Source organism: Chiloscyllium punctatum, chromosome 15 (genome assembly GCF_047496795.1).
Source record: "Chiloscyllium punctatum isolate Juve2018m chromosome 15, sChiPun1.3, whole genome shotgun sequence".
Lineage (NCBI taxonomy): Eukaryota > Metazoa > Chordata > Chondrichthyes > Orectolobiformes > Hemiscylliidae > Chiloscyllium > Chiloscyllium punctatum.
The window spans coordinates 66,370,848-66,383,600 of record NC_092753.1 but is presented as its reverse complement, the minus strand read 5'-3'; the positions used below and the strand labels follow the sequence as shown (position 1 = coordinate 66,383,600).

Here is a 12,753-nt window from a genome sequence, read left to right as displayed (position 1 = left end):
CTCTGACTATCCAACTATGTTTAAAGATAAGCAAACTTGAAAACAGTCTGTTGTTTCAGTATCTTAGAAGTCCTAATTTTAAACTGCACCAAACTGGTTAAATTGTACAAATATATGTCTAAGTATTTCTACTGCTAATTAAAGTTAAGCTGCAAAATTAATTTATTACATTCATTGTTTTTATTACAGTAGTTTCTCAATATTCAGAAAGAATGATTTAGACCCAATTTGGTGAACTGATTGTTGAAGTTTATAATGTTAACAGCTAGGGTAAAGGAAGCAAATTGGTGTAAATGCTACTGGAAAGCCTGTGTAACCCCTTTCACATCAATTTCTATAGTACATAAGACAAGCTTCAAAGCCTCAAACAATTCCTCTAAAAATGAGCTTTGACTTATTCAGTAAAATCAAATTAAGAACAGGAGCATTGAGCTCTTTGAGTCAGCTACACTAGTTAAATAAGATCATGGCTGATCTGATTATGATCTCAACCCCATATTCCTGCCTATCCAAGTAAATTTTGACTCCTTTCTAAATGGAAATTCTATTTACTTCCAACTTGAGGATATTGAATGACTATCTCTACTACTTTTTGAAGGAGTGTTAAAAAAGCACAACCCTTGGAGAAAAAAAAATTCTTATCACCGTTATAAATGGAAGATCCTTTATTTTTTAAACCCTATCTCCCTTAAGGGGAAACATTCTTTTGAGCATCCACCTGGCAAATCCACCCATAAACTTTTATGTCTCAATTAGGGGAAGAAAACAGAGTGAGGGTTAGGAAAAAATTGGGGAATTTGATGATAATTTAGATGACCCACGTGAGGTGTTTCTATTTACAATGTAATTTCCTGATTACGGAGTATTGCCAGGAAATTATGGAAAGTGAACGAATTACAATTGCCAACTATAAATATTATATACCTTTTCATCATTGAATTTTGGTTATATCAATATCATAGCTCCTGCTATGCAATTCTCTGTTCATTTAGAATTCAACGGAAAGAATTCTAAAATGACAAGTTCTTAATGGTGAAGGGCTTTTGCTCGAAACGTCGATTTTACTGCTCCTCGGTTGCTGCCTGAACTGCTCTGCTCTTCCAGCACCATTAATCCAAGTTCTTAATGGTGTTTCTTTTAATTTTGAATTTAAGCTGAACAACCAATTTTACTGGTGTGCAATTCAAGTACTAAATCCTAATGATATTGAAATAGAAAAAAAAATCACCTACCAGGGCACAAATACATATAATTAGACAGTTTGCTTTATTAAATGCAACATGTAGAAGATACTTTCGGTTTACAAATTCAATTTATAGAAATATTCAATTAACAATAGTGGACCACCTCCAGTCTCAGTCACGTAGGTTTAAATTCAAGATTGCTCAATATGGTTGCCTCAAAAATGTTGCAATTGCTAAAAAGGTCAATAGTTCCATCTCTGCGATTTTGCAGTTGAAAGTAAATTTGAAACTGTATCAGCTTAATGTATTAATTATGAGTTTCAGGAAATCTGTTGTTTTAGGAATAAATTAACTCCAATTTACTCTCAAAGTTAAAAACCGCTTTGGCTTTTAAACAACACTTTTTTGGGAGGGACATAATTCTCTTAAAATTGAAAGGAAAAGATAAAGATAACACCCAAGAAACAATGAAAGCAAATTAATAGGATTATTAGAATAGCTGCAGGTAAAATGTTTTTGCATTCTGTATAATCAGAATAAATACGTTCTTACCTTAAAGAAAATTATGAACAGAGGATTCAGCATCTGTGATTATATAAAGAAGTTAAGGAAAGTATTTAAACTTAAGGAAAAAACATATAACCGTTGAAAGATGAGTGGAATAACATATGATTAGACAGAATGTACAAAACAGTAGAGAATGAGTTAAATGTCAATCATGATAAACAAACTAGAGTTAGTTAGAAATGTAAGAACAGATAGCAAGAGTGCTTACTGGTACATAAAAGGAAAAGACTAAATAATCTGAGTGTGGGTCCTCAGACAGTGGTAATAAAGAGTAATAGCAGATAATAAGGAAATGATATTTGAAATGAACAAATATTTTGCTGCTGTGTTCTCTATAGAGGGTACAAAGTGCATTCCAGTAATAACCATAAATGAGAAGGTAGAAAACAGAGAGGAGCATAGTGAAATTACAATTACTAGGGAAGTGGTACTAAACAAATTGATGGTGGTGCAGAGTCACAAGTTTCTGAATAAAGATGGACTTAATTCTGAGGTCATAAGAAGGGTAACTAATATAAACATATTGATGTTGATCTTTATTTCTAAGAATAACTGCATTCAAGAAAAATTGCATTAGGCTAGAATATAGAAAATATAACCCCTCTATCTGAAAAGTGATAGGCAGAAAACAGGAAATTAAAACCATTTATCTTGATGTCTGTCATAGTGAAAACATTGGAATTTAATTAAAGAAATTACAATTTGGTACTTAGAAAACCTCAAGGTAACAGGAAGAGTCAGCATGAACTTGTGATGGAAATCTTGTTTAACTGATTTATTAGATGTCTTTGCAGAAGTAATATGCGCTGTAGAAAAGGAAACGTGTCAAAATACTGCACTTGGACATGGTACCACATAACAGGATTTTGCTGAAAGTAAAAGCTCGTAGTGCATATTAGCATGAACAGAATATTGGCTGACTGGCAAAAAGCAAAAGAGTGTGCATAAATGTGTCTTTGTTTGTTTAGCAGGATGTGATGAGTGGGGACCAGTTCAGTCAGTCGAAGTTCTAGGTAGCTGTGGGAGTCGGTTGGTTATAATAAATGTCCGTGTTGATTCTGTCACCCGAGATGGAAATGGAAAGGTCTAGGAAGGGGAGGGAGGAGTCTGAGACAGTCCAGGTGAATTTGAGGTCGGGGTGGAAAGTGTTGGTAAAGTGGATGAACTGTTCACCTAACAATTCATCCACTTTACCAACACTTTCCACCCCGACCTCAAATTCACCTGGACCATCTCAGACTCCTCCCTCCCCTTCCTAGACCTTTACATTTCCATCTCGGGTGACAGAATCAACACGGACATTTATTATAAACAAACCGACTCCCACAGCTACCTAGACTACACCTCCTCCCACCCTGCCCCCTGTAAAAACGCCATTCCATATTCCAAATTCCTTTGTCTCTGCCGCATCTGCTCCCAGGAGGACCAGTTCCAAAACCGTACCACCCAGATGGCCTCCTTCTTCAAGGACCGCAATTTCCCCCCAGACGTAGTCGACGATGCCCTCCACTGCATCCCTTCCACTTCCCGCTCCTCCGCCCTTGAGCCCCGCCCCTCCAACCGCCACCAGGACAGAACCCCACTGGTCCTCACCTACCACCCCACCAACCTCCATGTCCAACGTATCATCCGCTGTCATTTCCGCCACCTCCAAACGGACCCCACCACCAGGGACATATTTCCCTCCCCTCCCCTATCAGCGTTCCGAAAAGACCACTCCCTCCGTGACTCCCTCGTCAGGTCCACACCCCCCACCAACCCAACCTCCACTCCCAGCACTTTCCCCTGCAACCGCAAGAAATGCAAAACTTGCACCCACACCTCCCCCCTTACCTCCCTCCAAGGCCCCAAGGGACACTTCCATATCCACCACAAATTCACCTGCAACTCCACACACATTATCTATTGCATCTGCTGCATCCGATGTGGCCTCCTCTATATTGGGGAGACAGGCCGCCTACTTGCGGAACGTTTCAGAGAACACCTCTGGGACACCCGGACCAACCAACCCAACCACCCCATAGCCCAATACTTCAACTCCCCCTCCCACTCCACCAAGGACATGAAGGTCCTTGGACTCCTCCATCGCCAGACCATGATGGTTGGAGGAAGAGCGCCTCACCTTCTGCCTGGGAACCCTCCAACCACAAGGGATAAACTCAGATTTCTCCAGTTTCCTCATTTCCCCTCCCCCCACCTTGTCTCAGTCAAATCCCTCGAACTCAGCACCGCCTTCCTAACCTGCAATCTTCTTCCTGACCTCTCCGCCCCCACCCCACTCCAGCCTATCACCCTCACCTTGACCTCCTTCCACCTATCGCATTCCCAACGCCCCTCCCCCAAGTCCCTCCTCCCTACCTTTTATCTTAGCCTGCTGGACACACTTTCCTCATTCCTGAAGAAGGGCTGATGCCCGAAACGTTGATTCTCCTGTTCCTTGGATGCTGCCTGACCTGCTGCGCTTTTCCAGCAACACATTTTCAGCTCTGATCTCCAGCATCTGCAGTCCTCACTTTCTCCTTGGATGAGTGGAGCAAAGGCGCAGTAGCTAAATTCACAAATGGTACCAAGATAGGTAAGAAAATATGTTGTGAAAAAGTCAGAAAGGGCTGGAGGTAGATCCATCGCAATGCAAGGTAGCAAGATAGAATAACTAAACAAAAGGGAAGATAAAAGGACAAAACCAGACATCTGCTTAATTGAATAGTCCATTGTACCTATAAAGGAAGATCAGAGAAATTCTCAAACAGGCCAGGAAAAAGTGAAAGTGATGCCTCACTTAGTGGAAGACCCATGTTGGGTCTAAAGCAGAAGCTGAATATCCACCTGATGGCAGTAACCTTCCAGAGAATATGAACAGGTTCAGGGAGAAAACCAAAGGGAACATCCTCCACAACAGACACTACTGGTGGAGATGACAAGGAGCATGCCAGTGCATTCAAACCAGAGTTATCCATTGTGAAATCAAAGGAACAAGCCAAGTTTCAAAACTCAAACAGATGAATTGTTTTGATGTAAAGTTCAAAGCAAATGACATGCAGAATACAAGTCCAGACCTACATACCACCTGAAATGGAATGTGGAAGAACGGCTGAATCAAACACATGGACTGTAGATTAAAGAAAATGGAAGTGTTTCTTGCTAGGACTTACAATGAGACAAAAAATTAAATGGAACTGTGTACCAGGAACAGCTTTGAGATAAAGTGAGGTGGTGTTGATCGAGAGAAAGGGAGAAATGATAGTGTGCTTGTGAGGATCTTAGCTGTCTGAGGAGCATTCTAAAGAAATTCCAAAGAAGAGACTTTGAACTTGAAACACTCTGTTTCATTCTCCACAGATGCTGCATAGCCTGCTGAATGTCTCCTGTGTTTTGTTTTTATTGCAGATTTCTAGCATCTTTAGTATTTTGCTTTTACATAAAATTTCAAACAAAATAGTGAACACATAAAATTCAGACAGGTAGCACAGACTGAGTGCCAAATGTGTTTTTAACCTGGGTTTTTAACCCAGGTTTAAACAAAGAGAGTGAATATGGAATGTCTGTGTACTGATCTCATTCTGACCAACTATTGTGCAGTGTCCATTTTGTCTGTGGAAAGGAAATGTCACAACAAAATAAATATAGACTATTGTCTTTGAAATCCATGATCTGGTTTAATACCTGGGACTTTCATGAACTAAAATGGTTTTAAATTGGGAGCAAAATCACTTACTTAAAATGGCCACAGACAAGACGTATAAATTGGCCACTGTTGGGGATTAAATCAATTGTGAAGTGGGTAACTCACTCATAGTGGTCCAATTTAGAGGAAAAATGAATTGCGCCACACAAACCTTGAGTTATTGACTTTATTCATGAGCTCACAGGGAGAGACAAGTTGACCGAATGGTCACAAATCACTCCAATAAGATATAAAGAGTTATGTGATTATATTATAGGTTACAATCATTTAACAATTAGGAAACTGTTAATTGCAGAACAATGAGTAAGTAGGCACTTTGCCCGGTCACTAGCCTCAGTCACGTAGTGTCTGGACAGTGCTGGTTAGTAGCTGCTAAGTGTTAGTATTACAATAGATTCTTGTAAAATAAGATGTCCATGCTGGGAAAGATTCTGGATTAGTGGTGCTGGAAGAGCACAGCAGTTCAGGCAGCATCCGAGGAGCAGTAAAATCGACGTTTCGGGCAAAAGCCCTTCATTAGGAATACAGGCAGAGTGCCTGAAGGGTGGAGAGATAAATGAGAGGAGGGTGAGGGTGGGGAGAAAGTAGGATAGAGTACAAGAGGTGAGTGGGGGAGGGGATGAAGGTGATGGGTCAGAGAGGAGGGTGGAGTGGATAGGTGGAAAAGAAGATAGGCAGGTAGGACAAGTCATGGGAACAGTGCTGAGCTGGAAGTTTGGAACTGGGGTGAGCTGGGGGAAGGGGAAATGAGGAAACTGTTGAAGTCCACATTGATGCCTTGGGGTTGAAGTGTTCCAAGGTGGAAGATGAGGCGTTCTCCCTCCAGGCATCAGGTGGTGAGGGAGCGGCGGTAGGGTTGGTGTGGACTTGTAGGGCTGAAGGGCCTGTTTCCATATTGTAGGGAATTATTAGATTTAGAAAAAAGTAAAGGTGTTGCATTTTTGACTGCGGAACTGTAAAAAGCTCTTTCTTCCTCCCAAGAAGAAAATCTAGTGACAACACTCAGTGAAAAGAAACATTGGGAAACCAAGATTTGCAGTATTATCTGCTGTTAATGGTCCCTTAAACCAGTTGTAGTCGGTGAACAATTTATACTTTGTTGACATCCAACAGATACTGAACCATATATATTTTAAACTTCGTTTAATTCTGGGCACTATAATTTTCTAGCTTTGTACCTCTGTATGCATGAGATTGCTTGAAGACAATATGCTTAATAGGTCTAACTGAGTTTCTCCAGTATTTTGTATATTTATTGGCTACATTTTAACTGGTGAATGGTACAGCTAAATGCTAAAAAAAAGGGTTAAACCTTTGTTGCGACCAATCAAGGAGATTGAAAAGAAGGGAGCCTGTTCACTCCTCTTCACCTTGTCAGAACTTATGAAAAGCCCATAATAGATGCAAAACCAAGTTTTTTTGCTAAAAATGCTTATAAGCTCATCCCAGAAATAGATTGTGAAGTTGGATGCCTGAAATATGTGTTCAAGAATTTTTTTCCATATAATTAGTCACTTAAATACCAAATGCCAGTGGGATTTATTTGGACTGCTTTATACTTGCACTTAATTTAACACTTAATTTATTTGAACAGATTAATATATTCATGCGGTAAGAAAAGATAAATTAATTACTTTAATTATAAAGGACCAAAATAAATTTTCTTAAAATCTTTGTAACTTTAACTTTGCTTATAGATGAAGAATGTTTGATCAATAAAAAACGTGAGCACAGAATACCTCCTTTTGGACCACTTCCAGAAACAAATATTTCAAGCACTCCCTGGATTGTAAAAATGGGAGAAATTTGGTCTTGCGCTCACAATTTACACTATGTATTATAATAAACATTATCTTAGCAAAATATTAATTTCAAAAGCATTTTGTCAAAGGGATTAAGATGCTGACTTTGGATAAATGCGAGCACAACCTTTTACAAAGATAGGATAATAATTGATCTAATTTCTTCTGTCATCCATAATCTAAATCTATAATTTCTGATAACCTCACGGATGTTCTGTGAATCTAAATATGTGGAGAGATCTAGGAACTTAAGGATTTCAATGTCTGTCTGTTTATGTCAAGTTTTTCAGTTATAGCATCTTACTGATTATATGCAAAGTCATGTTTTTGAGGCTGGAAAATTGAGTTCAATTTAAACTGAATAAATTTATACCCTCTAATCTATGTTATGTGCATCGATAACTGTAATGTGATTGATGAACCGCAGTTTAAGAGAATGGCTTGGATCTCCTGAGAGCTAAAAGCTCGTCAGAAAATTGTCTCTCATTTCTTTGAAAAATAACTTTCTGTGCTATATAGTGCAGTGGTAGTAGGTCAAACAACAATAATTGCATTCTTTTCTGAACAATAAAACGTTCTTGATGATTTTTTAAAAACGGTATAGTATGTAATTATTTGCAATATTTGTTTTAAGATTATCAATATTGTAAACATTCAATAAACTGTATCTGACAATAAACCAATGAGCAGTTTAATGAATTCTAAGGAATTGATTATTGCTGAAAAAAAGCAGATTATTGAGTAGGACTAGTGGGTTCAGAGAAATAACTAGCAAATTTAAATAGTGCTTTTCATATCTCAGGACATCCCAAAACATTTCACATCTGCATACAGATCTCCTACCTTTTTGGTGTATTTATCAGTTAAATATAATCAATAATGTTAAGTAAAGATGACTGGACTACTTCGTAAAACAGCCTTACTGTTAGTACACAGAATTTTAAAAAAAGATCTTGCATATACATGCACAAATGTGTGAAAGTTACAATATAAGTATAAATATGAACCACCAGCACGGGTGTGGGTGGTTTTTAACTTTTTTATTCACTGCAAAGGATCTACTTGTTGCAGAATATTTTTACAATACAATCTATATTGCTTGTTTGGTCACTTGCATGCAATAATCAAGCAACATGAAGTAAAATATTTATTTGTAGAGTGAAAAATATAGGCTGACTATTAAAGCATTCATTGCTGATGAAGGGCTTTTGCCTGAAACATCGATTTTCCTGCTCTTTGGATGCTGCCTGACCTGCTGTGCTTTTCCAGCACCACTCTAATCTAGAGTCAATTAAGCGAGTAGCACGATGTGGCATCATGTTGACTTTATGCAAAAACATATCTTTTGAGGCTGGAGAAATTAGTTCATCTTATATACTGCTCAAAGTTATACTCCATGATCTATGTTATGTGCACTGGCAACAATGTATCACAGCTTAAGAGAATGGCCTGCATCTCTTGCGAGCTAAAAGCTTGTCAGAAAATTGTCTCTCATTTCTTTCCAAACAATTTGCTGTGCTATATACTGCAGTGAAAAGCATGATAATGGATCGTAGAATCATAGGTCAAAGAACATTAATTGCATTCTTACCTGAACCATATAACGTCCTTGATGATTTTTAAAAATTCTATATGTATATACAGTTTTTTGAAAGCTAAGCAAGAAAAAAAGGTATTCGTGAGTATCTCTGCACCATATTGATTACTAAACTGTAAAATTATTAAATTTATACAATTAGTGTTGAGTGAATTTTATGACAATATATGTTTTGCATCTTTTAAGAGACAATTAACACTGTAAGTCAGAAATCTCTGTTCAACATTGCTGCTAAATCAGGGCTCAACTAGATGTGAACACAAATGAGAGATTCAGTAATGTTCTGTTAATAATTATTCTGACCTTTTCCATACCTCATATCCATGCCTAATTCAAACCAGCAATGGAGCTTCATTATTACTGTTTTATAAATCTGTGCTTGTGTTCTGCCTTGTAAATTTGGATTTGAGATCCCAACTGACTCGAGAATAAATTGAATTATGATTTTCTCATTCATAAAGTGTCAAATCTTTGCATCTATACCAAGTGATATTAATGAAACCACTTTTACAGTTTATAAGCAGCTTAAATTTTCTGAAACTCTGGCATTCAATAAACGATTTACAGCCATTATATATTATTAGTCAAGATTAGAGTGGTGCTGGAAAGGCACAGCAGGTCAGGCAGCATCCAAAGAGCAGGAAAATCACCACCACCAGGGGTATATTTCCCTCCCTACCCCTATCTGCTTTCTGCAAAGACCGTTCCCTTCGTGACTACCAGGTCAAGTCCATGCCCCCCCAACAATCCACCCTCCCCTCCTGGCACCTTCCCCTGTCATCGCAGGAATTGCAAAACCTGGGCCCACACCTCCCCCTTTACCTCCATCCAAGGCCGCAAAGGAGCCTTCCACATTTACTAAAGTTTCACCTGAACTCCCACAAATGTCATTTATTGTATCCGTTGCTTCCGATGTGGTCTCCTTTACATTGGGAGACTGGACGCCTACTCGCAGAGCGCTTTAGGGAACATCTCTGGGACACCAATACCAATCAACCCCACCGCTCCATGACTGAACATTTCAACTCCCCCTCCCACTCTGCCGAGGACATGGGCCTCCCTCCACCACCACTCCCTCACTGCCCCACATCTGGAGGAAGAACACCTCACATTCCGCCTTGGAACACTTCAACCCCTGGTCATCCATGTGGATTTCACCAGTTTCCTCATTTCCCCTCCCCCACCTTACCCCAGTTCTCACCTGCCAGCTCAGCACCATCCTCATGACCTGTCCTACCTGCCAATCTTTCTTCCCACCTATCTGCTCCACCCTCCTCTCCGACCTATCACCTTTATCCCCACTTCCATCCACCTATTGCACTCTTAGCTACCTTCTCCCCAGCCCCACCCCCTTCCCATTTATCTCTCCACCCCACAGGCTCCCAGCCTCATTCCTGATAAAGGGCTTTTGCCCAAAATGTCGATTTTCCTGCTCGTCAGATGCTTTTCCAGCACCACTCTAAGCTTGACTCTGATCTCCAGCATCTGCAATCCTCACTCTCGCCTATTATATATTCTTACCGGATTCACTCTACAGCCTGAAACCACTCACAAGTCTGATAATGAATGCATATTTCTTCAAATTAATAAACTCCTTTCCTCCAAAAAGAATACAGCATTCAATGCCAAAACCACACTTACATATAACATACTTTCAACCAAAACAGCATTATCATTAATTGCAAGAGCATTTATTTTGAATTCTGTAATTTCAAAATGAAGAACAGTTGACAGGAAAGAATACACTCCTTTATTACTCTTTTAAAGCAGTATAACATGCGTCCAGTTTCCCAATGTCAACTCTCTGTCATTCACTATCCTGTCATCTTTAGTAGATTTATGATAGTGAGAGAAAAATGAATTTGTGAGAAAATGTAGACTAAAAACATTAGGCCACATGTCAAATTAATTCTTATAAAAGAATTGTTATGCATCTAGGTATAAGTGATTAAAAGTGATGAACTGAGACATGCAGAGCAGAAGAGTCTCAGGTTAACTCCCAATGCTGAATTAGTTGACCTGAGCTGAGGTGTTATTATGTCTTCAAGTTGCAAGAGAACGAGCAAATTGGTCAGTGATCTTATTTCTGATCAATAACTAATGTACGCAGCAGAAATATTAGTTGACGACAAACAAGAGTTTGGCACATTTTTCTGTTTCCTTTGGAAATTTATAGTTTATTGGAAAATATTTTTGACTTTTTCTTAACAATGAACCTGTAAGTAAAACTCATGATGTTGCAGTGGTACTTACAAGACACTGAGGCATAAAGCATTTGGGATGGTCTCACTCTCTCGCACTAGATAACTTCCATCTTTTCCCTTGGCTGCAAATAAAAGTTCACAGGCCTTTTTGCTGATGTTTCCATGAAAATATGGGAGTGATGTCACAGCAGACATTTGGCCCAGCTTTTTTCTCATATCTTCATTTCCACTCACATTTGAAATCTTGTTCTTTGTACCGAAAGCCGAATATTAAATAGTGAATAAGAAAAGATAAAAATAATAATTTATTATTTTGTAACAAGCAAGATGAAAGACGACTAATGAAGATCTAAGTTTGGGAATTTAGTTCAAAAAGCATAGCTTAAACCATAAGTACTGAATTATCACAATGAGCTATTGGTTTGAGGATAAAATCAGATTATCAAGGAAGGCTGGCTAGGATTCTGATTGCAACTCCCCTTCCCACATGGTTGACGATGCCCTCAAGCATATCTCCTCCACTTCACGCACCACGTCCTTGAACCCCACCCATCCCAATGCAACAAGGACAGAACCCCCACCTCCACCCCCCAACCCCCCCCCCCCCACCACGTCCACACGTTCACCCAACCAACCTCCGCATACAGCATATCATCCTCCACCACCTCAAAACGGACTCCACCACCAAAGGCATATTTCCCTCCCTACCCTTATCAGCGTTCCAAAGAACCCATTCTCTCCGTGACTCCCTCGTCAGGTCCAAGATCCCCCCACCAGCCCACACCCCACTCCTTGAACTGCAGGAAGTGCAAAACCTGTGTCCACACCACTCCCCTTACCTCCATCCAAGGCCCCAAGGGATCCTTCCACATCCATCAGAAATTTACTTGCACCTCGACCAATGTCATCCATTGCACCTGGTGTGGTCTCCTCTACATCGGGGAGACAGGATGCCTTCTTGCGGGTCGTTTCAGAGAACATCTCTGGGACACCCGCACCCACCAACCCCACCACACCATTGCTGAACACCAACTCCCCCTCCCACTCTGTCAAGAACATGCAGGTCCTGGGCCTCCTCCACTGCCAAACCATTACCACCTGACGCCTGGAGGAAGAATACCTCATAATCCACCTTGGGACCCGGCAACCACACAAGATAAATGTGGATTTCAACAGCTTTCTCATTTCCCCTCCCTGACTTTATTCCAATCCCAAGTCTCCAACTCAGCACTGCCCTCCAGACCATTCCATCACTACCCCCGCTGACCAATCACCCTCTCCCTCACCTTCATCCACCTACCGCTTTCTCAGCAACCTTCCCCACACCCCCCCAACCCCACCCCCCTCCCATTTATCTCTCAGCTCTGGCCCACAAGCCTCACTCCTGATGAAGGGCTTATGCCCGAAACGTCGATTCTCCTGCTCCTTGGATGCTGCCTGACCTGCTGTGCTTTCCCAGCAACACACTCTCAACTCAGATCTCCAGCATCTGCAGTTCTCACTTTCTCCTATGATTCTGTTAGACCAACAGGTATCTTGCCCACTGATCAGAGAACTCCTGTTTTGCTATGGGAAAACACAATGGAATCAAAAGTGGGAATTTAAGTGGTCACAAGTGAACTCTTGCTTGAGTTCCTGGTCATGGGAGTCCCTCGCAGCATGAGCTGCCAGCCAAACATTGACTGGTTGTTCCATTCCTTTTAATTCCAGTTGG

The 12,753-nt window shown here is 40.3% G+C and overlaps 1 protein-coding gene across 1 annotated transcript in view; it reads right to left on the bottom strand.

Annotated features, from left to right (window-relative positions):
• The window catches only part of LOC140486353 (SH2 domain-containing protein 1B-like), a 31,894-nt gene extending 20,639 nt beyond the window's left edge, over positions 1–11,255 (bottom strand). Inside the window, exons 1-2 of the mRNA XM_072585374.1 lie at positions 11,089–11,255; positions 8,830–8,893 (exon numbers count right to left, since the gene is read on the bottom strand). Coding sequence (XP_072441475.1) covers positions 8,830–8,893; positions 11,089–11,255 — 231 coding nt within the window. The remainder of the gene's footprint in view (positions 1–8,829; positions 8,894–11,088) is intronic.
• Positions 11,256–12,753: the final 1,498 nt, after the last annotated feature.